This window comes from Balaenoptera physalus, assembly GCF_965194825.1.
Source record: "Balaenoptera physalus genome assembly, chromosome: 3".
NCBI classification, from domain to species: Eukaryota; Metazoa; Chordata; class Mammalia; order Artiodactyla; family Balaenopteridae; genus Balaenoptera; species Balaenoptera physalus.
In genome coordinates this window covers 169,991,202-170,012,633 of record NC_138890.1, presented here as the reverse complement: position 1 = coordinate 170,012,633, position 21,432 = coordinate 169,991,202, and the positions used below count along the sequence as shown (strand labels likewise).

The 21,432-nt window shown below is 40.3% G+C and overlaps 1 protein-coding gene across 5 annotated transcripts in view; it reads right to left on the bottom strand.

The window, feature by feature from the left end:
- Positions 1 to 21,432, bottom strand: part of SEMA5A (semaphorin 5A) — a 537,896-nt gene that overhangs the window by 211,451 nt on the left and 305,013 nt on the right. For all 5 annotated transcript variants that reach the window (XM_082454374.1, XM_082454372.1, XM_082454375.1 and 2 more), the window contains 3 exons: positions 13,337 to 13,399; positions 2,265 to 2,363; positions 448 to 661 (listed from right to left, as the gene is read on the bottom strand). In XM_082454374.1, coding sequence (XP_082310500.1) covers positions 448 to 661; positions 2,265 to 2,363; positions 13,337 to 13,399 — 376 coding nt within the window. The remainder of the gene's footprint in view (positions 1 to 447; positions 662 to 2,264; positions 2,364 to 13,336; positions 13,400 to 21,432) is intronic.

The following is a 21,432-nucleotide window of genomic DNA, read 5'->3' as shown; positions in this document are numbered from 1 at the left end:
GCGACAGTGAGAGGCCCGCGCACCGCGATGAAGAGTGGCCCCCGCTTGCCACAACTGGAGAAAGCCCTCGCACAGAAACGAAGACCCAACACAGCCAAAAATAAATATAAATAAATAAATATAAATAAATAAATTTATAATAAATAAATAAAAATAAAAAAATTATTTAAAAAAAAAAAAAGCAGCTTCAGTTTGAGGAATGCTCATATCAGCATTAGCTTTATTATCATGCCCTAAGTGTGGAGAATATCACTTCTCTTCCGAGTTGGCAAAGAGCCGTCTGATGCCTTTCCACACTGAAATCCAAAACCGGGTACATTTTGATTTCTTTAGAAAATGAAGACATTATTTTATTTTTAGAAACGGTGACAGTTTGCTTTTGAGCACCAAGTCACCGGGCATCACAGACCAACGAGAGGGGAAACTGGGAGTGAAGGCAAGACTTACCGTTGAGCCATTTGGAGTTGTACTGCGCGGTGCGGAGAGGGGGCAAGACGCCCAGACTCCGGTAAATGGCGGGGTCGCGTCCGGGGAAATCCATGGCCGTGGCTGCATAGACCTCCCCGCCCGCCGTGAGGAGAGCCGTGGAATTGTGCCGAGGGCTGTAAGGACAGCGCGCCATGCCGCTGATCTGATCGTGGATCTCCGTCAGGTTCCTCAGCTAGGTGCGAGGACGGGACAGGGAAACAAATTATCCCCCAGGAAACCCCTTTAAGAGCGTTCACGGAGCATACCCACCCAAACTGCAAATGAAGCACGCACGATAAACTCTCTGGGGCTCGTACAACGTGACAAACCTCTGCACTCTGGCTTGGACGAGAACAGTACGCGGTGGTCATCCTGAGACAATCTACCGATCAACCTCTCTCATCATCCTTTGAGAGTTACTGAACCTCTGGCTTTTGGATACTCACAAAAGATGAAGTTAGATTCTTGTCTATGACTTTACTTATAATGCATGGGACAGTGCAGATTTTTCCACTTTAATTAAAAAACCCAACTTCAATATTCATAGAAATACAAATTGCAATAAAAATTAGGTACAATTTTATCAATAAAAGTGAATCGAAATATTATGAATAGCCCCAAACTGCATTCATCGGTAAGGATGTGTGGATATTTAGCACCACGTAGCCCAAATTTCCAAGCCTTTAGTTTTTAGTTTTCAGAGAGGCAACTCAGTGTCTTGGAGTCAAGTGGTGGGAATCCAGCATTTGAGGAGCTGAACAACCACTGAATGAGAAAAGTTCTTTGGATGCGGAGGGAATCTTTGCTCCTCTGGTTTCTTTACTCTTACCTGAGAGGTATGAGAGCAGAGGGGTTAGGCAGGGGGGCTCAGATACACTGCCTGCTTTATTAGACGTGTAGCCCCGGGTAAGCTACTTAAAGCCTTTAAGCCTCAGACTCTTATAAAGTGGTGACCCAAAGGATAATCACCACATAGGGTGAACGTGAGGATGAAGTTGTACGGTGCTTAGGACAGGCCACGGTACCTAGGGATCTCTCTGTGAGCATCACTTCTTATCATCAACGTCCTCCCTTTCTTTCCAATAACTGAATGTTATTTGAAAATAATGAACAGTAAAAGAGGATGGTAAGCTCAGGTTTTGAGAGAAAGTGTGTAACCAGGAAATTAACATAGTGATATTTCTTCATCATGTTCCTGGAGGAAGATCAAATGAATATCCCAAATTAGGAAGATTACACATGTGCTCTGATAACCCGGCAGTTCTACAGGTGTAAGACCTGGATGCTGAAAATTCCCGTCAATAACGACAGGTTAAAATAAAAAGACAGAGGGTGGCATATAACTTTACTTTTCCTAGGGTTCCATTTGTTTGCTAGTTTGCTTTACTTTTTTTGACACCCTTCTCATCCAATTTGTAAACTGTATTTTCTTCACTTGGATTATGATTTTAGGGTTATTTTAATACCTAACAGCCTCCCTACGATAAAGAAGAAAAAGAAATAAGAATACGTTTAGGATTATGTTTAGGGACTGGTGGGAAAAAAGCTGGTAGAAATAGTTTGAAAGCATATTTAAATTTAATTAAACAAGCTATAATTATTACCAGTTCTTTATACAATAGTGTTATTAGTAATAGATCAATACATCAAATATTTTTTCAGTTTGACAAAAGATGTTTTTTAAAATTAAAAAGCAACTCTTTGGAGAATAGAAACACATTTAAAACTAGGGTTTTAATAGAATGTTTGGATTTTCCTGGTATTAAAATCTGTCAAAGCTCCACCTGAAGCCGTACCGTGCGGTTGGTGCAGACCGGCGTGAAAGCGTTGGTTCCACAGGTAAATAACCTGTCGCCACCCACCAACAGTACCCGGATGTAGTTCTGACATTCCTCCTGGAAAAAAAAAAAAAAAATCACAAGAAACTCGTTAAGGAGGCCTGAGCGCAAGAGGAACGGTGACTATGAATACACCTTGTCTAGTTAATAGATTAGATGTTAATTAACTAGTAAAAACAAATAAACAAACAAAAATTCCTCTCGGATACTGACCAAAAAATAACAACAGAACTCTAAAATAGTCTTTTTCTGCACACTTGCTCAATAGAGGATATTTGTAAAGACAGATATAAATATACGTTCAGTTAAAATCTCAAAGCATGTGTCTTCTTTTGATGAATGGGCTTTCATTTTGAGTTGTAGTTGATAACAGTGTGGGCCCTAAATTGCCTTTGACATATATTAGGAAAATAAATAAACACTGCTCATGAAACAGTGTCTTAGAAAACTTTCCCAGGAACTTGAAAAAACACAGTGAATGCTTCTCCAGATGCTAGGGTCACATGTGAAACTCTGATTGCAAATTGGAAGAAGTTTTACATAAAGTTCTCAAAATGTATGCACAGCAAGAATCTATAAACATGTCTGATTCTTTGATGAAAAATTAAAATATAACTAATAAGTAAAGGATGTCTGGAACATGAGGCATGAAAGCTCATGCTAATGGATGACTCAGACCTGTGAATTTTTTTTCTGTGGCTGCAAAACATACATATAAATCTAGGGCATGGTCATAGTAGTGCAGGAACTTTCAGGTAGAAAGCTCTTCATTCATTCAGCCAGCAAGCATTTACTGATTAGATACTCTTTGGTAGAGACTGTGGAAGGAGTCACAATCGAGGCCCGTAGCGCAAAATTAAAATACACAGAGCTGCCAACATACTTTAATGAGGAGGCACCGGAGAACAGCATATTGCTAACTCCAGAGGAGAGGGGAAGGGAGGAGGTGTAGGAAGGCTTCCTGGAGGAGATGACACCTGAGATAAGTTTCAAAGGAAGAGTAGGATTTGGTGAGGCTTCCTGGAGGAGGTACCCCCTGACACTTGCAGGATTTTACCAAGCAAAGGAGGGAAAACACATTCTCAGCAGAAAGAATGGGCTGTGACAAGGCATCATGGTTGGAGAAAGCACAGTGCTTTCACTGTGTACAGAAGAGGTAGACATAAGCTGGGGAGCCAGACACAGGCCAAGTGTGCCAGACCAGTGAGTTTACTTTTTATTCTGAATGTGAAGGAACCATTTTATGTTTTCACTGCATGCAGTTTTTTTTTTTTAAAAAACATATTTATTGGAGTATAATTGCTTTACAATGTTGTGTTAGATTCTGCTGTATAACAAAGTGAATCAGCTATACATATACATATATCCCCATGTCCCCTCCCTCTTGCATCTCCCTCCCACCCTCCCTATCCCACCCCTCTAGGTGGTCATAAAGCACCGAGCTGATCTCCCTGTGCTACTGCATGCAGTTTTGACCTGAGGTGATGTTTGTAAATGAAGGACCACTCTGGACCATGTGGAAGCTAGTGGAGATGTGAGATGGCAGTTCAGGAGACAGGTAAGGAAACTACTTCCATAATTCAGTCCTTCCTGCTTCCATGCCTGGACCACAGTGCAAGGCGTGAAAGGACAAAGTCAGACTCCAGCAAATGAACAGGAAATGGTGACTGACCAACCAACCAGACCTAGAAGATGCTGCATGATGATATATCGGTTAGACACACATTTCCCCAATCAGGAGGACCCGGATCTAACGGCACAGCAATGCTCTCTTCGGTGGAATAGAGCCTCAGTCTCCACGAAATGTTGATTTGCCATAACTCAGCCTGTGGCATGGCCTAGGTGTGGGTATAAAATGAGCTAAAATATTTGAATTCGTTTTCTAACTGTAAAGTGAAATATCAAAGGTAGATAATTTTCCTAATACTACTACTAACAATAAAAGCAACAAATTATCCTGCAGTATAAACAAACAAACAAACAAAAACTAATACTAAACTTTCTTTGATTTATTTGTATGGAAATATGTTAATATAAATGTTTCAGACATTACAAGAAATTTCTAAAAATCTTATATGTTCTGGTATAATGTTATAAGTCATAATTCTAGTTATTACTGTAAAATGTGTATCTCAGAAATAACTAAATTTCCTTGTCAATTGCATTATTTTGAACTTTCATCAAATCTTTAACCATGGTCATTTTTAAGCCTTTTGTCATTTACAGACAGTTCTGGGTGTACTCGGATGCTTTTGCAAAAATGTTCCTATAAAAAACGTTTCATCTTCAAGAAATTCATGGAAAAGACTCTGACAAGTACAGGTTTCTGGTAACTGACTGTACTGCTGAACAGAATGAATAAGCATTTTCAGAATTCTAATGAAAATCCGATGAACTCATAAAAGTGCTAACAAAAGATCAAGATGAAAAAAAAATTAATTACATGGGACTGAGTGAACTGATGAGGATGAGTATAATTTTTGTGACTTTCTGTTTGAATAAAAAAAAAAATCCCACAAGGACTCAGAGGCAAAGAATATACAAATCAATTTTCACTGCAAAGTAAAGGAGCTGTTACAGTGGAGGATTACTGGACTGAATGTCAATATTATGACATAGTATGAGTGTGGTTCTTGTCTGGTAATTGCAATCATTGTTGCTTTTGTTGTGGTCATCCATTTACAATGCTTGGTGTCAGTTGATTTATCTCTTGTAAAAATAAAATACAGTGCGTGTGTGTGTGTGAAAAAAAAAGCAACAAATTATCATTGGCTGCTAAACTGAAGATACTTTGAGGAAAAAATAAAAAGGACAGAATGAAAGATCGAAGTTAACTATTAGAAGAATTAAGAAATGAGTGTCAACAGAAGACAATAAATTGAGTAACTGAGAAAGGTACACCTGATGGGGAGGCTTATTTTGTTCTGTTCTGTTTTGCTTTTATACCTGGGGAAAGGGAAGGAGAGTTCTGAAGAGAAAGAACAAAACCAGATTTCAAAAAGGCACATCGTTATCCGTTCCCAGGGTCAGGGAGCTCTCACTCGGAGAACACAGAGGAGGGGTACGCTGCCTCAGAGAGCAGAGGGGCACAGAGTTTGCAGAGACAGGATCAAGGCCAGGGTGGAAACACCAGACCTAATGGCGTCTGAGGGCACTCCAGAAAGACAACTCGGGGAACACAGGGCTGAGACGGCTCTTGATGGCCGGAATGGACAAAGCAGACACAACAATGACACTATAATAAAGAATGAGAGAAAATTACAGACAGTGGAGAGACGTGGGGATTTTGTTTGTTTTCTGTTGCTGCTTTTAGAACTCTTTCAAGAATGAGTCAAAACGTAAAAGAACTTTTCGCGTTTCGCTTTTTTAAAGCAGGAGACTGACACAGGTAGAAACGCGCTAGAGGCAGTCGTATCACCGTGAACTTGGCCAAGGGTAAGTTATTCCAAGAGAATCATCCCCATTGAAAAGACGTGCTCTCATGGCTGAGTCTTATGGACCCGGTGAAGAAAAAGCAAGGGCCTCTAATCAATTTTGGGAAGAGAAACAATAAAGATAACAGATGTGGTGTTTATCTTAACCTCCCAAAAGAAAGACAAAGTGAAAACAGGACTGTAGGTCATCAACCTTCCTGAAGGCCCATCACAAACTTGATGAAGAACTAGACAGATGGCTGGGGATGTGATACCCAGGATGCTGACGTGTGTCAGGCAGAGGGACAAATCCAACTGGCTATCAAAAAAAAAAAAAAAAAAAAAAATCCTGGAAAAAAGTAAATGAGGGAGGGCACAATATTATTTCAATTAGAACAGAGAGGGACTTCCCTGGCGGTCCAGTGGTTAAGACTTCGTTTTCCAATGCAGGGGGTGAGGGTTCGATCCCTGGTCGGGGAGCTAAGATCCCACATGCCTCGTGGCCAAAAAGCCAAAACATAAAACAGAAGCAATATGGTAACAAATTCAATAAAGACTTTTTAAAAATGGTCCACATCAAAAAAATTTTTTTTTAAAGAATTAGAACAGAGAATTTAAAAAGTATGTTCTGGAAATCACTAGAATACACTGTACCCTCTGGGAAAGGTTACCTGTGCTGTGTGTCTCCCCGATGCTGATAGGGTCCCCCAAGTTGAGTGAGGATGTAGGGAAGGAAGCAAGTAAATGTCAGGAAACAGGACAATCGGACATGGAGGCTTATGCAGTCTTTACTAAGAGGATGCAGGCAGCACCAGCTCCGTGAAAGCTGTAGTTGCTTATGGTAAATGGGGCCCGTGGAGGGTAATGCTTTAGGTAAGCCCAGCATGCAAGGTTGGAGGGAACAGGGAGGAGGATGGGGAGGAAGAGTTCTGTCTCATCACCAGTGAGGCTGGACGAGGTCTGCTCACCCTCTGTGTCCAATAGGAGGAACCACTGGAGGTGGGGTGATACTTTCGTGTTTCTTCTTAACTGTCCAGAGCTGAACTCATTCGCCCACAGTCTGGGTCAGCTCAGCTCAGCCCCTTCCTGTTTCACTTGCCTAAATGTTCCCTCATGGTTAATTCACAAACTGCTCAACTGATTCTATCTAGAAGCAGACTGGATGTGAATCCTAAGCAAATAAATACATTGAAAATCACAACTTTCTTTTTCTTTTTCTTTCTTTTTTTTGATGAGAGATTGGAGAAAGTCCAAGCAAAACAGAATGTAAAAACAGAAATGGAAGAAAGCAGAAGTACTTTGCTTTGGAGCAGAAGATAAATTTATGAATCAGAGAGTCAAAATTAAGAATGACAGGAAATGGCCTGAGTGCCAGGCCCCGTAATACTGAGTCTGCTCATGATGGTGATTCCCAAATCCAAATTCTCCTGTGGGAAAATCTAGAGTCAATCACTTTGTCAGTCTTTGCTACAGACAAGGGCTTTTCAAGGGTTATCCGAACCTACTAGAAGTACTGCTTGGACCACCTATTTTAAAATATAACACAAAAGTCCTTTTAGGAGGTTCTACTCCAGGTTTATCTTTTCAATGAGCTTATCTAAATGTCCATGATAAGAATCTCGCCTGAGAATTTGTTTCTTTTATCCCATTTCTGTAGCTCAAAAATGGCATAAGGGGATTTAAGGAATTCCAGTTTTCCAAGAAGACACAGTGCACATTCCCAAGGCTCCCGGGAGCCTGCCAGCACATGGCTGCTGTTGTTACAACGAGACTCATCTACCTCACTTTGATAATAGCACTTAAACATTAAAATAACCCGCTGGTGCCTGCAGTCCCACAGGCGGGTCAACCTGTCCTTGACTTTGAAGCAATTGCTGCTTGAACTGATAGCTGACATGCACAGTTGCTGACTCACCCAAAGAGCTTTTAGATGCCACAGCCGATGCCCACTTGATCTCAAGGACATAAGACCAAGGCCCCAGCAGGGAGAGCATGTGTTTGGGGACAATTTTCTTCATGAAATAACTGGGTTTGCCCTGCAGCACTTCATCATATTTATTTCCCAAACAGATGTTCTGCTTGAAGAAAGACTCACTGGGTAGAAGGATGACCTATAAACACGGACGAAGCCTCAGCAACCCCCAGCCCATCACCCACCCATCAATCTGAGGGAGGAGGAGGAGGGCGGAGCCCAGCAGCCTTTACGTTTATTACAGCACTCCCACTGACTGCCATGTGTCTTTCCTTAATGATGCCATACCTTTGAGAGCATCCAAAGTGCAGAAGAGCAACTTATAGTAACTGCATGTGCCTTTTAGGCTGAATGTATACAACAAGAGTCATGATTACCAGGTGGATCTTGAAAAACCGTACCATCCAATCAGATGTAAATATATATATAAAAACACATACATACACATATATAAGACATATATACATATATATGAGACATATGTATTACACATGAATATATATGCATACATATTACAGAAGCATTTATATAAATATATAGACATACTATTATATCCATATTTAGATATATAAATATAGATATTTATATGTATATCTATAAAACTATAAATATACGGATACACATATATATGAATATATATTAAAAGAGTGTATGCTATATAAGTGTATCAATAAAGTATATCATATATATTTATTTACATAATGAGATTGTTTTCAACTGAGCTGACTCCAAGGGTAACTTGTTAGGGAACCTCAATTTTATGAACCAAAATTTGGTATGTGTAATCTGCACAGGTTGTTAGTATCTAATCTTAAAGAACCCTCCATTTTTGGAGCAATTATACAGAATAAAGGCAGTTCCATAGTGTGCTGCCTGCACCAGTTAACTCATAGCTTTCCAAATACTGGCACCTTGGATGAAAATGTTGTTTCACCCCCTACATCACCAGGTTCCCAGGCGGGATGGCATCATGTTTTTCTTCTCTGGAATTTACCTGTTTACGAGCAGAATTTGACAACCTGGGAAGCAGGACCACAGGATACAGCGGGAAGAACAACACACAGAGCACTGGATTCTAATCAAAACTCTCCCACTAACTTGCAAAATCATTCTAGGAACTTGGTGTTAAAAATACTGAAATGAGATCACAAACGAGAATCTTTTGAAAATTATAAAGTATAATATGTGCCTAAAGGAGCTCTTTCATTCCCTCAATAATCGGTTGTGTTTCCTCTGTAAAGTTCCTAAAGGTCACGGTGGGAAGGACTTTGGCTTAGACATAATAACCCCAAGCAGACAAGAGCTTTTGTTAGATCACAAGAGAATCGACTATTTATGTTTAAAATAATATTTGTGTAAAACACATTCAAATACTTCTAGAAGCCAATGTCTATAATGATGTTTCAAAAATAACTAAATACAACAGATTTTATTATAAACCCTTTTTGAATCCATAAACAACACAGATTTCCCACTCCTGTTTTCATAGATAGGATGTTTAAGCCATTTCAGGCCAAGTCACCCCCTTTCTCCCAAGTGAGCTGAAAATTTTAAGTAAAATAGAATTCAAAGCTCACCAAGAATTGACAGTCTCCGTCCTCCCTTCTCTGCTACACAGGCCCAAATCAAAGATCTGGCTACATTTTCTTGACGTTGATTCCCTAAATGGTCATTTTAATCCACTGAACGTGAAATGATGCCCGTGTCGGTCCCAGCAACACGGGGAACACGAGGAAATGTGCCCTCTCTCTTCTCCCCTCTGCAGCCCGCGGAGGAATGCTCTCCCCAGAGGACTGAGTGGGCGCAAGCAGTACCACCCCTGAAGGCCCAGCGCCTCATCCACGCTCCACATTCTTGGCTCTGCAGTAAAAGGCATTATGTGGAGAAGCACAGACCACTTTTCTTAGGGTAGGAAAAAATGAGTTCAGACAAAGTGGCTGGCATTTTTCTCATTTTTGAGATGTCACATTTTGCATTACTCTATTTCAGGGAGAAGGGGAACTTTGTAAATCTGTGTGTAAGTTTTCATACTACTCTAACGCCAACAAAAATAGAAAACAATTGAATTCTTATTTCTAAACTCAGGGCTACTAAGAAAATCTGAATTCCACTCCCCCAAAGAGATGTTACATTTCAGTCAAATGGACCCTATGGAAGTGTCTTCTGATTTGGCTCCTCGAACTGTCAGAACAGGGAAATTGTGGTTGAATGAATTCTGAATTCAGGGGCTAGACCTTCGGAGCTGTTTGTTTCCTTCCCTTCTGTGTTCCAGGAGCTGGGCTCAGGTCTCTGATGGCTGCTGTGCCAGGTGCCACTTTAAGAAAGCCACAGAGATGCTAAATAAGGGAAAGGAACTAGTAACAGAAAATGAAGAGCCTTGGATGTTCCTCTGCTCTCACCACCCCTGGACCAGCCCAGCAGCGTTGCCTAGGCTGCTGCCTTCATAGACCTATCACATCATTTCGTGCACATGAACTTCATTGCACATGGTTCTGCTACAAAACCGAATTCTATTTCAACCAAGCGTAGGTTGTTCAAAACTGTCTGTGAGTTTATCAGTGTACTTCATGCAACCTAAAAGAATATGCCATTTCTCTTTCTCACATTGGCACTTTGAAATTCATTGTCATCTGTCTTAACGTATTCATCTTTAAAAAAAAAAAATCCCATCCACAAACACAGTTTGAATCAATTTATAATTACTGAGGTTTGCCATTGTTCTTAGCCCACTGAAACCAGAAACATGTGGAACTTAAAGGTACGATTTTCTTTGACAATGTTTGTTTTGCTCATTTTCTTTCTGTGTATCAGGAAACCTCAATTATGTATAATAATGATCTGTCCCTTCTGTGGATCAAAGATATATTCCTAATAGGCATGAAAGATGGCCTTTCCTGTGTGTTCTCTGGTTTTTACCTGCTTAATTTCTAAGCATCAAACAACCAATGATCACAGCTTAAGGAAGAATATGGGATGATTTTGATTCAGCAGAAGCAACTTTTCACCCCAAGGAGTAATAATCTACTAGTATAAGGCTACTACACGGATTGTTTTAAAATGATAGACTCATAGGAGAAACCTTGGCTAGATTAAGTCATTGAATGTTATCCTTTAACACACAGGAGACTGAAGTCCACAGAGAGGACATTTTTTTAAAGCCCGTGAAATGAATAAATAAGTGTGATCTAGATGAAATATGAAAGTACTCTTAAAGGGACAGCAAAATTCAAAACAGACAATGTAAAAGTTGCCAACACAATACCATCTTGGGAATTACACCCAAGTCACTGTCCGGCAATGTCTGGAGACATTCTTGGTTATTCTTGGTTGTCATGATGGGTGAGGGGAATGACCGGCGTCCGGCAGGTAGAGGCCAGGAGGGGCTCCACAGCAAGAAGTGGTTTCAGCGCCGGGAGTGGTGAGGGCCGAAGCCAGGTGAAGGCTTACGCGTTTGCTCGCTCCTTAGTGGAGTGGAGTGAAACAGCCACTGCAGGCTGTGTCCTGGGCTCAACAAGAATTCATGTGGCCCAGCTCGGGGGAGGGGGCTGAATAATTAAAACACAGCCTGACCAGGAAATACAAATGACTACTGAGAAGTGATGCAGAGTGGGGTGGGACAGGCCAGGCAGGAACCCCCAAGGAGAGGGGACACACAAGTCCAGGGAGATGGGGGAGGGAGGCAGGGCGGGGGAGGGCAAGGCGGGCGGGGAACAGTTAGATGGGGCCTTGGAAGGGAAGGGAGGCCCAGCCACCCCCCGACCCAGGGCTACCAACTACACGTGTCCCCAGACAGGCCTTAAGACAGGCAGGTGTCCACAAAGGTTTTTGGCTGGTTTTCCCAAACTGAATAGTGCTGCTTGTGGGTGTACCACAGCCCCAGCAAGAAGGAAGAGGAGGAAGAAGACCTAAAGTACCAGAGGAAGAAGAAGACAAGAAGAGAAAGGAGAGAAAAGAGGAAAAGTAAAAGGGAGAAGAAAGCATGGGCAGAATGAGGTCACAGACGGTGCCCAGGGACCCTGGGGGCACTGATGTCACCAGACAAAGGGGACAGTGTGGGCACGAGAACCCTGGAGAGAGAGGCCAATGCGTCCCATCAGTGGATCTTGCTAGAGGAAAGAAAGTCCTTTTTCCCGCCCTACCCCCCGAGGCAGATCTGATTCCCCAGCTTTCACTCCTCACTACGGGGGTCTTACTTGAAGAATTTCTTGTGCTCCGGGATGAGTGAGGAGCAAAAAAAAATGCAGGAACCCACCTGTCATACCAAACATGCAAGCGTTACAGGGAGGAGAGGAAAAACCAAATAGGAAGAACATTTTCAAAGGCTTCATACATGATTTATACAAACTCTTCTGAATTTGTTATAGGGGTAAATAAATCTACTATGTACTGATTTATTTATTTTGGGGGGTATTTTAAGAGACGGTATTCTGATTCTTTGGAACCTGGTGCCACTTTTAAATCTTCTTGTGCCTCTGATGATTTATCTCAGAGGTACTTTCTGAGGTTAGGTATCTTTCAGTAAACAGCATTCATCAATTTCTGCTTTTGTAAAATGTCTCCAAGTGTTTCTCTAGTTAAGATCACATTTTCTTCCTGCTCTCCTTCCTTCTTCCTAGTTCTTTACTTCCTAGTTCTTTCCTAGTTTTGGGAAACCCAACGACTAAGTTTGCTGAGACCTGCCTCCACGTCTGACTCTCGAAACTGTTGAGTTAAAAGACAAAGCAACAGGAAATGAAATTGGGTAAAATAAAGTGCGTAACCCTCTTGGACAAACACAGGTGGTGTTAAGGATCTTTTACCAGCGCCCTCTCCACTTGCTGTATTTTTCCTCAAGCCCTTGGTCTTGGGACCACACTTTGTGCAGTGAGCCCTCTTTGCTGCTCCCTGTGAGTCTGCTTTATTTGGTGACGCAAAGTGTGATTCACATCGGAAAGACCCACGTTCCAATAAAGTATTAGATGATCAGTAACAGAATGAGACATAATGAGCTTATGCACCAGCTGCAGAAGAGTTTCCTCAAGATGATCCAGCGGGATTTCCTCAGAAACACAGACTTCCTTGGAAAAGAGACTCATGTCTCTTACTGAGCCCACCAGTTGTGTGAAAGATAGGCCTGCAATGTGCACCGTAGCTCGAGAAATGTATTTCCAACGTTAGCTATAATCTGCTCTTTCCTTAGGAACTTGGTCATGTAGAGTTTCATATGGAGAGAGAGAGAGCTTATTTTAAAGACATGTTAAGATGAATTATAAAAAAAAAACTCAAATCATTTTTGATATAGTCATTATATTTATCATATAGTTACTTTCTGGAGTTAGCTGTAAGATATGATTGGGGGAAATTAAAATAGTATTTTCAAAATTCAAGCCCATATCTTTCTAAATGACATCATAACCAATTAATTTCTTACCTTACTCTAATAACTGGGAGTGCAAATTAGATCTGATCATATGTTCTGAATCCTAACAGCTGATTGTTGTTAATCTTGCTTCCATGTTAAAACCTCGAGAATTTTCTGTGCATATATTTTGAATCTTGCTTCTTTTTTCAGTTTCCACGGCATCATAAGCGGGAATAGCCTTCCTATTAAACGTTCTATGTACTGTCAAAGAGGTGGTGACCACCCATAATGGCGTCTTCCTTACCTGGGACTTGCCTTTGCTGTAACAGGCCTTCTTGGTTGCTTCGTCACACTCCCACTCAACAGCCTATAGGAAACACCAAAACGACAACAACTGAATAAAAGGACTTTGACTGAATAAAAGGGAAAAAAATAATAAGGTATCGGTAACCAGATTAGGTAAGGTGGGCGCACCATGGCACCAACATTTTCATACTAACATAGAATTTACACCAAAAAACATGGAATTCAGTCATGTGGGTTTATACTGAGCTTTCACATTGAAGCATTTTAAAGGACTCACCCCCCTAAGTATTTTCATTTACGCAGTAATAACATGCTTTAAAACTAGTCACTATAAGAGAAGCACACGCCCTGAGTTGGTGACTACTTCACTGATGACAGAAACACTCATTTCAGTGAAACTACGGAAGAGATTCATAGGATGCTGAAAAGAGAAGCCTTGAAACAAAATGATCTAAATCCTCATTTAGAGGTGTATATCTTAGTTTAATAGTCTGTCATTTATCAATAGTCACAGATAATGAAGCAAGAGTGATTTTGCATATCCTTACTCCCCAAAGACATATATAAATGATGAATGGTCAATAAAATAAACAGCTCATGCAAAAGCCCATCTACTACTTCCTCCCAATGCCCATAATTTTTATACAGTTATTAGCTCTGGCTAAATACTTAGAGCCACGACTTTTAAATTTTTTCCCTCACTTTCCAAATCTAACTCAGGCTGATCAATGTGATATGCATTCTTCCACATCTGATGCTAACCTACAAATGGACCTGTGATTAGTTAAGATAACACACGGCGCCTACTTCACAGGAAGAAATGAAACCTGCAAACATTAATGGCCAATATGTTGAGACTGTGAATCATATTTTGAAAAGGTTTAAGCATCTGAGATATTTATCTTTTCCATTATTTTATGGAATGTGGACTTTTATAGGGCAAAAATGTTTTCTCCATTCTGTCCACCTGTTATTACAATTATGTTCTATCTTACTATTAGAGTTGGATTTCTGAAGAATTCAAGATCTCTGAAGAACAAGTTAAATCATTATCAGAAAAAATCAAAGCGAGGGACAATTTGTTTTTTTTTTGGACTATTGTTACACAATAAACTAAACTAAGCCAACAAATACTAATGTCAAATATTATGAAAGAGAATAATGCCTTCACTCTTACACTCTTACTTCTAAAAGGAAGGTTTTTTTTTTTTTTTTTTTTGCTAATTCTCCTAAACTGAGGAGAATGACAAAGTCATATTAACACCATTATCTAATATCTACTGTTCTCCAAAGAATGTTACATAACAGAGATGAAAACATAAAACGCTGCATCTTGCATATCTTATCTTACTTGGCAAATATGAATTCATAAGAAAAGTGTTCTAGAGAGAACCACTTCAGTGCCTTTCAAACAGAAACAATACTATAACTGTTTTCCCTTGTGCAGACTTAGAGATTTTTGTCTGTGTCAACATCTGATAAGAGAATTTGTTCATTCTTCCTGTGATGTTTTCCTGTTCATAATGTTTAATGGCAACAATAAGGTTACAGCTAATTAGCATCTAATGCAAACAAATTACTTGAATTCCATGCTAGAATGACAGATACTTTTATGAGAAGTGATGACATCTCCAGAGAAGAGATAAGAACTTCAGGTACAGTTGCATAATTATATATCCCCATGAAGCACAGATAAAACAAGCGCACTGCTGTTATTCTGAGTGGAGCTTTCCTTTAGCAGATCTCTGTATAAAAGCTCATTCTGTTGTTTTCATTTAAATAGAGATATCCATGCCTTCGCCCTTACTTAAACTCAAAACAGAATTGATACACTATGACACATTCTTTAGCAAAGCAGACCCCATAATAACTTGGATTTTATATCGTCAAGAGGATTTAGAGTTATATATCACAAAGAGGAATTTGTGCTCTATAATTACTAGGAAAAGTATTCAGTGAAATGATTTCGATAAAGAGGAATTCCTAGTGGCTCTCACTGGTTTAGTGATTTTGTTGAAAGTTAAATAGTAATGCTGCCTTCAGTAAACTTCAGAGCCGCAAGGAGCAGAGTTAGTCCCAGAGTTACAAGAAGAATATTTATCAAATGCCATCAAAATTCTTCAAATCCTTCTGCTGAAATGGCAAACAATCAGCTTCCCAAGTCTGCCTAATGTCCAAGTAACCTTTGCATTTTCAAGATAAACACTGGCCAAGGATTGGAAGGGGATAGTAATAGAAAAAAATGTGAGAGTTCTCAAAGATATTTCATTGCTTTATCCAGTTTAGCCAGAAAGAGCAACTGCTCACACAAGTTTATTAGGCCAACAGAAAATAGGAAAAATCTTATAGATTTTTCTGAAGACGGTTATTAAAAGTAGCAAAGTCACTTTCCTGAGGCATTTTTATTACAATATATCAACTTTCCAGTAATGTTCAAATCCAGAATTAATTAAAGACCATGATTGTATAGCTTTTCTGTTGATTCACTTTCTACCTGACTAGAAGGCAGGATAAAGGGAAATTATATTAAGAATGGAACTGAACTACCTATTGTAGCTGAACACATGTGATTGGATATCACAGAATTTGAAAAACAATGGAGGAGGAAAATGTGTCTTTTCCAGATTGGCCTAAAACTGGGTGTTCCAGACGAATCGCCTACTGTCTGTTCACTCAGCAAACTAGATTTTACCTATTTGACCACTTGGCAGCAATGGAGAAAAACACTTTCACTAGAGAGAAATACGAATATCAATGGAACTCTCCAGTACCAGATTTCTCAAAGTTACTCAGTTATTCTGTTTGAATTAGATTATGTTTTAACCTGGTCACAACTTTTCTTTATTCCACAAGATGTATTCTAATCAATTAAACTTCTTTAATCCAGCCTTCTTGTTCTATTCTCAGTGGAGATTCATTGTTATTCTTTCATGCATCATAATTTTGGAACAAATCCCACTATTGATTTACGAAGGCATCTTTCTGGTTGACTCCTTCTAAGACACTTTTCTACCCACCCAAACCTATATTTATGACAGTCAAAACAAAGGCTAAGGGGGTTCTACATTCTACATTTCAGATCTCAGTGCAACACTCATGATCTTCTATCCTGGGGATTAAATCTTTAATTTTTGTCATCTCTTGTCTTTTTCTATTGCACCAGAGCCTAGTAGAGAAAAGGAATCTTAATTCTCTACTCCATTCTGTATTTACTTCATTATCCCCTTCATTATATTTTTCAGCAGCAGACACGTAGCAGTGATAATGTGTTTACTTGGATATCCAAAGGCAATGAGTTTGAAACATCTACATTTTAAAAGACACAGAGTTTCCTGTTTGTGGCACAGCTTTTTTTGTCTGTAAATAGTTAGAAATAACATCTGTGCTATTCAACAGTCTGCAGAGGTGTTGCTTTACGCAAATGCATTCACCATTCTCTCTTTCATTTAATAAATATTCATTAAATACCTACTAAGTGCAAGACACTGATAGATAATGAGTGATAGAAGGAAAAACACACATACAGGTAATATTTGCACACATCAGATATTAGTCTACAATAAAATATAAGTGAATTCCATCAGCCTAGATAACATCATGCTAAATCTGAGAATGCATCTGTGGTCATTTTCATTGTTACAGTAGTCACATTCATCTCAGAATCCAGTGGGACACTGGAACTTACAACATCATCAACTTTCAGGAATTGACAATGTTATGGACAGACCTAAAAGGAAAGTGAGTAGGTTTACAGAAAATCATTTTGTACCTGCCGAAACCCTGGGGATGTACAGAAGCACCTATTGTTTCAGGACACAGTACACACCTCCCTGTTGTGCGCACACATTTGCTCAGGTTATGATAAACAGAACTGGGATCTCAGGAGTAAGTCAGATGTGAGAAAAAAAAAAGATTGGCTCCTTTTATGATCGAGTTACATACATATAAATCCACAGTTCTCGGAAGTATATAAACAAAGTTGTGTATTATCACATTCTGCAGAGAGAGAAGTTAATTAGACAGGGACCAGCAAAGGCAGATACTTTTCATAAAAATGAAGAGAACAACATTCTAGGCAGATGGGCCAGTACTCTTTCAGCAGATGGCTTTGCTAATTAGATACCGGCAAAAGATAACATTAAAAAAAAAAAAACTAGTTTAATTACACAGTGCCAAAAATTAACAACCACCTGAGGGCTTTTTTTAAAATATGTTTGCATTCATATTCTTATGGCATGGATTTCTGTGAAATGCTGGAGAATGTTAAATTGTCATGGCGATTATAAACAAATTGCCAGGGAACGTGAGACTGTATGTGTTCAAAAGAGAAGCAGAGCGCAAAAGAGTCGGAACTTGAAACAATTGTGATTGTTATGTGACCTGACTCAAGTGTCAATCTAGTTATCCTTGAGCAAAGGCATCTTCTTTGCTAATGGCTTTTAGTGGTCACACATGATGGGTTCAAAACAAGTGGCACTTGGGAATTCCCTGGCGGTCCAGTGGTGAGGACTCCACGCTTCCACCGCTGGGGCCCTGGTTCGATCCCTGGTGGTCGGGGAACTAAGGGCCCGCATGCCTCGTGTTGCAGCAAGACATAAAGGGGCAGAGTTGAGTCACTTTGGAAGGATTTGTCCAGCTTGCCTCTCTGCCTTTACTCCTTAGCGGATATTTGGTGTATTCGTTCACTTTTAATATCAATTTGCCATACCCCTGCACGTATGCCCATGGCAAATATAGGCAAGTCCATTTCATTCTTACTGGTGGTCTCCAAATCAGAGAAGTGGAAGGGGACTTTCATCATATAGTCTAACTACTGATTTTTTTCTTTTAACATCTTTATTGGAGTATAATTGCTTTACAATGGTATGTTAGTTTCTGCTTCATAACAAAGTAAATCAGCTATATGTATACATATATCCCCATATCTCCTCCCTCTTGCGTCTCCCTCCCACCCTCCCTATCCCACCCCTCTAGGTGGTCACAAAGCACCGAGCTTATCTCCCTGTGCTATGCGGCTGCTTCCCACTAGCTATCTAGTTTACATTTGGTAGTGTATATATGTCAATGTTACTCTCTCACTTCGTCCCAGCTTGCTCTTCCCCCTCCCCCGTCCTCAAATCCATTCTCTACGTCTGTGTCTTTATTCCTGTCCTGCCCCTAGGTTCTTCAGAACCATTTTTTTTTCCCTTAGATTCCGTATATATGTGTTAGCATACTGTATTTGTTTTTCTCTTTCTGACTTACTTCACTCTGTATGACAGACTCTAGGTCCATCCACCTCACTACAAATAACTCAATTTCATTTCTTTTTATGGCTGAGTAATATTCCATTGAGTATATGTGCCACATCTTCTTTATCCATTCAGCTGTTGATGGACACTTAGGTTGCTTCCATGTCCTGGCTATTGTAAATAGAACTGCAATGAACATTGTGGTACATGACTCTTTTTGAATTATGGTTTTCTCAGGGTATATGCCCAGTAGTGGGATTGCTGGGTCATATGGTAGTTCTATTTTTAGTTTTTTTAAGGAACCTCCATACTGTTCTCCATAGTGGCTGTATCTATTTACATTCCCACCAACAGTGCAAGAGGGTTCCCTTTTCTCCACACTCTCTCCAGCATTTATTGTTTAACTACTGTTTTTTGATTCTTACAAAACTGAAGTCATCCAACATTAGAGAAACATCTAACCTCAGACAGTCCCATAAATACGTGTTATAACTACTTTTTAAATCCTTATTTCAAAGCCCAAGATTTTCTTCCACAGAATGATACCAAATCAAATTTCCTGTGATCACTGCCCGGTGGAGCTGCCAACCTGTGAAACGCTCATTGGGGCTTTTTGTTTTCTAATTGGGCTTTTTAAATTGAGCGGACAATGTATTAGATTCCTAGGGCCTTTGTAACAAAGCACCGCAAACTAGAGGGCTTTAAACAATGTAAATTTGTTTTCTCACAGTTCCCAAGGCTAGAAGTCTAAAATCAGCCAGAGTAGATTCCTTCTGGAGTCTCCAAGGGAGAAGAATCCCTTCCTGGCCTCTCCCGGCCTCTGGTAGCTGCCGGCCATCATTGACCTTCCTCGGCTTATAGAAGTGTCACTGCAGTCCGCACCTCTGTCGTCACATGGTGTTTCCCCCGTGTGTCTCTGTCCGAATGTCCCTCTTCTTATGAAAACACTGGTATTTGAATTAGGGCCCATTCAATTCAGTAAAACCTTATCTTAACTAATTACACCTGCAAAGACTCTGTTTCCTAAAAAGGTCACATTCTGAGAGTCCAGGTGAGCATGAATTTTTGAGGGACGCCATTCAACACGGTACAGACAGCCAGACATCGTGACATAACAAATTCTGAAACTGACAATTGATAGCACACTGAGGGCCATTGCTCTGCTGCAAATTAGCTTCCAAATCTTATCAGAACACTGATAACTGTTCGTAAGACTTTGGTTATGTGCTAACCACAGCGCTAGGTGCTTTCACCTAGCGTTTATCTCATGTATAAGTCTCTCTATAATTTTATGTGGAAAATACCATTACGGTAATATTCCGGATGAGGACAGTGGCTAAGCCACTTTCCAAAAGCCACAAAAATAGTAAGTGGGGCACCAAGATTCAAATTTGGTAACTTGGAGGGAAGCCTGGGCTCTAAACCACTCTCCCTTCACTGAAATTGTCAAAGTAAGTGACCTTCATTACTGATTGTCACAGTTTCTTTCTTTTTCCCACAATTTAGAAAAATATATACCAAAAGCACAGAAATGTGTGCACATCTAAGGTCAGAGCTGTAGGCATTCAATAAATGTTAATTAATCATAAACGCCATCGATTCCCCTGTCATGGAATGTATTCATTTTTAAAGCCTCTGGACTCGCTCATGGTCCTAGTATTGATTTTAAAGGGGACATGATTCATCTAATGAAATTCTAGAGTTAACAACTGTATGGCCAGGGTATGATATAAAAACCGTCGGTTGATTTTGTGAAATTACACAACTTGAGTATGAGAACACGGTCTGCTCTTGACACAGCGCAACGTTGTGCTTTTAAAACGGATGTCGAGATACCATCCCCTCTCTGCCACAGCCCTCCAGGGGCCCTTCATTCACCTGGAGTAAAAGCCAAAGGCATCTGGAATGTTCTGTGAAGTGGAGCCGCTTATTTTCTCTCTCTGGTTTCCTAGTACCCTCACTCTCACACTCTGCCCTGATCCTCAGACAAGGCAGACCTGTTCCCTGGGGCTCGTGCACCAGCTAGCCCCACTTTCTGGGACCCACACCCAGCTAGTGCCTCCTGCATGTCTTTGCTCAAGCGTTACCTCTTCACTGGGGCCTATATCATTATGCAGGTCAAGTGGCAATTGCTCTCCCCACCACCTACTGGAAGGTGACTTCCACTTGGACAGGCATCTTGTCCTTTTGGTTCACTTCTATGTCCCCAGGGCCCAGAACAATGCTTCACACACAAGAACTCAGTTGTTCAACAATCCACTTGCTGAATAAACGCATGGGTATAGAATGCTCTCCACATGCAGCCTTGGAAGTGGCTCCAGGTGCCCCCGAGTGGAAGGGACAGGTGAGGCTTTGGAGCCCTTGAGCTGGCTGGGCAAGACTACCATGCCCTGCGCTTCTGTGGCCAGCGCCCTTCAAGGATTCCTCTTCCAAACCCTTCCCTACATCCTGACAACAGGAAGAGGGACATCAAGGTGGGTGCAGAATCCACTAGAGCACTAGAGCATGGATTTCCACACGTTTTCTGCAGAAGACTCATTTTGTTAAGTAAATTCTTACGCATAATCTCATATAAAAGAATGCAAAAGCGGTATTTACTAAATTCTTATTATAAATATAATGCAAGATGGTAGCATTAAATCATTTAAAAAATGTGAGGCCAAGTGACCACTGAGTCATAGCACTCTCAGCATCCAGTCATTTCTGTATTTTGTTTCGGCTGCTTACTTGTGAAATAATACTGATTAATACAAATTAAGTAGTATTAAACAAGGTCACCTTTGAATCTCAGTTAATTTGGAGTAGAATTTGAAATGATAGTGGACAATTTATTCCCTGCTCCACAATAAACCAGGTTATTCAG